The sequence below is a fragment of the Asparagus officinalis genome, chromosome 4, assembly GCF_001876935.1.
Source record: "Asparagus officinalis chromosome 4, Aspof.V1, whole genome shotgun sequence".
In the NCBI taxonomy this organism is placed as follows: Eukaryota; Viridiplantae; Streptophyta; class Magnoliopsida; order Asparagales; family Asparagaceae; genus Asparagus; species Asparagus officinalis.
This window is the reverse complement of record NC_033797.1, coordinates 131,202,247-131,207,405: the sequence shown is the minus strand read 5'-3', so window position 1 is coordinate 131,207,405 and position 5,159 is coordinate 131,202,247. Positions and strand designations below refer to the sequence as shown.

Below are 5,159 nucleotides of genomic sequence, written 5' to 3'. Positions count from 1 at the left end.
ACCAAATATTGTTTCATGTGAGAAACTAAAATAATCTATAAACTATATACTTATATAGTTAGCAAAAATATTAACCCCATAAATATAATCTAACCTCATAAGTTAACAAAAAATGAATGAAAGAATAATCTAGGAATATTTCTTAAGTTGGAGAGTATAATTCCTCCAATTCCAATATTCTCACTCTCAAAACTAGAAATCCATCATATGAGGAATTTCGTGAGATGCTAGAATATGTTTTCAATGTTAAAAAGTGGGAAGACAACATCATCCATGCTTCCCCTGGCTTATGGAACTTTTGGTGGCATGGGTCGCACTTCTTTACTGAGCCCATTTTTGTTTGGGTAAGGATCTCCTCTCTCCCTAATCATCTCTGGGAAAGTAATTTTCTTGCTATTTTGTTCAAGGATGTAGGGGAAGTTCATGCATGCTCTAGAGAGAGAGTCTCTAAAGAGAAAGCCATAGATTGCAAGGTCCTTCCAAAAGTCAAGTGTCATCAAGACATCCCATCTAATCTCTTTTCAGGTAAAAGCTCGCCATCGTCCTTTTCTTTAGACTGGAATGCTCTCTATCCAAATCCTTTGGATGGTCTACAGTCTTCAGACATATAGCTTTATAAGTAAAAGAAAGTATTTCCTTTAAGATCGCCGTGGATTATACAGTTCTTTTAAAGGGGATTATACAGCTAAAACGGACCAATGTCCAATCATATAGATATTCACATCATCCTCATGCATCTTTACACACTTCCGCCATCCACAATGTGGAGCTCGAACATACTCAGCATTGCCTATGCACATTGAATATTACATACATACAAAACCACAGATCTCAGAAAACCAAATGAAACCTTCGGTTCATTATTAAGACCACAGGCATCTCTCTCATCTCGACCAAAATCTACTTAGCCGACTGCAACAAAGTCAAAGCTTCTTTTCTATGTGCCCTGATCTCTACTTTCTTCACTGGAGACTTCGGTCACTTGTATAGATACCTGGCTTGAAACTCTCATTGGTCTCCAGTCTGAATCTTCTTTCTTCTGACGAAGAGCAATGAGCTGGAGAGCTTCGCTCTGAATTTGATACATATAACATGACCATGGATACGAGTCCGGTGCACTCCATATCATCTGCTCCTCAAATTGAGTCTCCTCTGCAATTTCTGAACTGACACAATATGCAGAGTCTAGCGGAGGCTCCTCATAAGCAGCTAATGCTACGCATCCGACTGCTATGAATCCATCCGGAGGTCTAGGCAGCCAAATTGAGAGAGGAGCAATGTAGTCACTGGCACAGTTTCTCCAAACCTGATAAAGAAGTGAAAATTTCACTTAAAGAATCTGAAAAACATGGCGCAGGGATGTATCAAGTTATTCCAAAAATTACAGGTTTAGTGCAGACCAAGTAAAGAGGGTATTCGGGGCACTAGATCATACGGTTAGAATCATCGCCCTTACAGATCATTACTCCTTTGGTAACAACATAAAGAATCGTGTATGATAAGATGAAATCTCATAATCGACACAAAGATTACATGTTAATTTTTGTACAATTTAGTATTAGATGAATAGTTAAATTTTACACAATAATACTGAACAACTGTTAAAGAAGTACACATGTTAAAAAAACTCGATGAAGAAAAATACCGACGTGATGAAGAAAAATACCGACGTGTCAAGATCTGGAGAGGATAAAGTCGTTTGGTTTTCTTTTAGAGTATACACTTTTAATGACTATATTCTGAGATTTAAGAGTTTTAAAAAAGTTTCTCTAGTAAAAATAGATATTATTTTGAAATAGAATCAAGTCCCCAAAAATATGAAGATTAAAAAAAGTTTCTCTAGTAAAAATAGATATTATTTTGAAATAGAATCAAGTCCCCAAAAATATGAAGATTAAAGATGAAAGGAAAAGAAAATAAAAATTATATTTTGAAATAGAATCAAGTCCCCAAAAATATGAAGATTAAAGATGAAAGGAAAAGAAAATAAAAATTAAAATGAATAAATCAAAATAAAAGGACAAATTTTCAAAACAGTCCTCTTTGGACTTTTACTCTCAAAAAAGACCTATTTCGAACTTATTTTCAAAAACCGACCTGGTTTCAGCCATGGCGCTGAAACCAGGTCGGTTTTTGAAAATATTTTTTCAAAACTTCACGGGAGTTGACACTTCACGGGAGTTGAACTCCCGTGAAGTTTAGCAGATTTTTAACTAATTGCTAAAACTTCACGGGAGTACAACTCTCGTGAAGTTTTATTGCTTAAAACAAACTTCACGGGAGTTCAACCCCCTGAAGTTTGTTACAGTGCAAAAACTCCATGAGAGTTCAACTCCCGTGGAGTTTCAGTCAAAATTTTCAGAGAATCGCTCTTTGGAAAATTAAGCCTGTAACTCCACGGGAATTGAACTCCCGTGGAGTTTGGCCACGCCTATATAAGGCGTAGACCCGTACCGGAAATTAGGGCATCTACAAATTGAAGGTAAAATCTTTAAAAAAATTTCTCCTAATTTTTTTGTATATTCTCACTATTTCATGGTGATTACATGTAAAAAAAAATTAGATTTTAGAAATTAATTATGAATTATTTATGATTTTTGTGAAGAAAAATTAAATAATTTTATGGATTTAGAGGGGAAATTATAAAAAATGTAAAAGTTAGTGTTCCTACATATGTTTGACATCGATATATGAATTTGGTTAAAATTATGGATGACTAAATCAATCCACACGACAGTCTATAGTAGACTATAAGAGTAAATTCACACGGGTATTTATTTGGCATGATCCTAACATATTTAACACTAGCATTTTAAGGATAGATCCCATTGCAGCATATATAAAGTGGGATTTCAAGCCACAGATTCGCAAAGGATGTTCATAAAACTCACAAGATCATAACCGATAGGTAGCGCGAAGTATAAACTGGAATCTCTGTAGATGACAGCAACATGAGGTGGATGGATGCCTGCATGTGCTATGTCCCCAACAGAAATGTACCTATAAAATAAATTCTTGCAAGCATTACACCATGACGAATCATTAATCTAAGAAGAATAACTACAGTAATGATCCAATCAATGCCTTCAGGGAAATGTACTGCATGCGAAGTAGGAAATAAAGTTATATTCACAGGTTGTCAAGAAAGTACAAAGAACTCATTTATTCGCTGAAAATATGACTAAGCTAACAGTTTTCTAACAAGAATTTAAAGTCAGCACTGGCAGAAGAGCAGCAGTGACTACCACAGTAATGTTGACATGGCCTTTTGGTATTCTATGTTTGTAGTGATATTTATCCACAAAATCTATGGATAACATCTATTATATCCAATATCTATACACGAGCCAGATAACTATATTAGTGGATACATGAGGAAAAACATAAGCTAAATCTTCATAATTAAAACTAAAGATTGATTACCCATCAGGACATAGCGGCCTCCAAATGCTGCAAATTGCGCCATCGTCCAGGACCTATAAATCAGACGATAGGGTAAGATATAACATGTGTTTCAAATCCCAACACCAGTGATAAGAGAGATGAGATAAAACCTGCTTCGGGAGCAATGCGCATCGACTTCTATAGTCTCGTTCACTGCTCCAGATCTTCTGAAAGTTGAAAGTATGTTTTGTGAATCTCCTATCATCAGAATGTGAGCTCACAGAATTAAATTCTCTTGGTTTAATCATCGGTTTCATCCGGTTATAAGAATCCCTCCCGTCAGTTTCATCCCACGCAAACTGTACATGCCGCTGGCTTGAAGGGACCTGTTCAATAAAATTTTGCAATATCAGCAGCTTTCTACAGATCAAAGCAAGCATCAGTTCGCTGAAGCATGTGCATAACCGTTTACCTTTAATGTCAGTACTTTCATATCAGACTGGTAAGATTTCCACATCTTTCGTATTGAAGAACATATCCTAACAGCTTGAGGCTCTTGTTCCTCGATTTCTTCAACATTGCACTTAATGAGCCGCACAAAGCTTTCTGACCTCTTAAAGTTCTTAAGATGGATAATCAAATGAGACGGTTTTTGATATCCTGCTTTTGCTAACTCCAGGGCTAAGAGCTCTTCCCAGGGTACATCCCAGAGTATCTTGGAGGGCTTTTTATCCATCTTTTCCAGAGCCAAACACTACAGGAGAAAGCAGGTGGCAAGCCAATTTGATAATAAATTAACTAGCTAAATCCAGAAACACAGATCTAAATGAAAAGAGGAGCAATTTTCCATTTTACAACCTGGAGAAGCATGACACGCTTGTTTGTCACAAGAACCACCCTGTGATAAGCTACAATAAAATGATCCTCGTAATAATCAGACCATGCGTATTTTGAAGGCTCTTTGAATAGATCTGTACAACCAAGATGTCGACTAGCTTCTGCCAAGAAAAGGACCATCTGAAAGAGGGGCATAACATACAATCAGCGAGCAATAACCTTATCTAGTATCTAAATATTAATGAAGTAACTAATAAAATCTGTCATTGTACTCATTGAGCTACACGTCTAACTTTAACATTTCTCAGTGTTACAAATTAGTTGTCAAGACAGTATATCCCGAAAGTCCTAAGACATGCTATGATCATGCTTGAAAAACTGATTAACTCATCAAAATGAACTTGAAAATAGAATATATATGAATAAGAAAGAGGAATATAAATGTTATCTAATCAAATATATTTACCTGATACACTTTGCAAGTGTGAGCACAACACCTAAAAACCCTCATGCATGGAAAAATAGTGTTATGATACAGGAAACACTAGACCAAGTATCCATGAACTGCAAATATATTTAACAACACTTCTTAAAGTTTAAGGCTACAATATCACAACGTACTGAGGCTAAGGGACGAGTCAAGTTCATTTTAGGTGAGCACAACCCTACCTCGATATGTTTTATTTTTTTCCTCTCATTTTTCCAGTTGTCCCATGGCAGGAAAATTAGTGTACCCAAAAACCGTTCTCTCCAAACATTTAACAACACTTCTTAAAGTTTAAGGCTACAATATCACAACGTACTGAGGCTAAGGGACGAGTCAAGTTCATTTTAGGTGAGCACAACCCTACCTCGATATGTTTTATTTTTTTCCTCTCATTTTTCCAGTTGTCCCATGGCAGGAAAATTAGTGTACCCAAAAACCGTTCTCTCCAAAC

General features: G+C 36.1%; 1 protein-coding gene across 1 annotated transcript in view; it reads right to left on the bottom strand.

Annotated features, from left to right (window-relative positions):
• Positions 621-5,159, bottom strand: part of LOC109838824 — a 103,596-nt gene continuing 99,057 nt past the window's right edge. Inside the window, exons 59-64 of the mRNA XM_020407247.1 lie at positions 4,243-4,401; positions 3,857-4,138; positions 3,555-3,770; positions 3,424-3,476; positions 2,892-3,000; positions 621-1,306 (exon numbers count right to left, since the gene is read on the bottom strand). Of these exons, the coding sequence (XP_020262836.1) occupies positions 938-1,306; positions 2,892-3,000; positions 3,424-3,476; positions 3,555-3,770; positions 3,857-4,138; positions 4,243-4,401 (1,188 nt within the window). The 3' untranslated portion in view covers positions 621-937. The remainder of the gene's footprint in view (positions 1,307-2,891; positions 3,001-3,423; positions 3,477-3,554; positions 3,771-3,856; positions 4,139-4,242; positions 4,402-5,159) is intronic.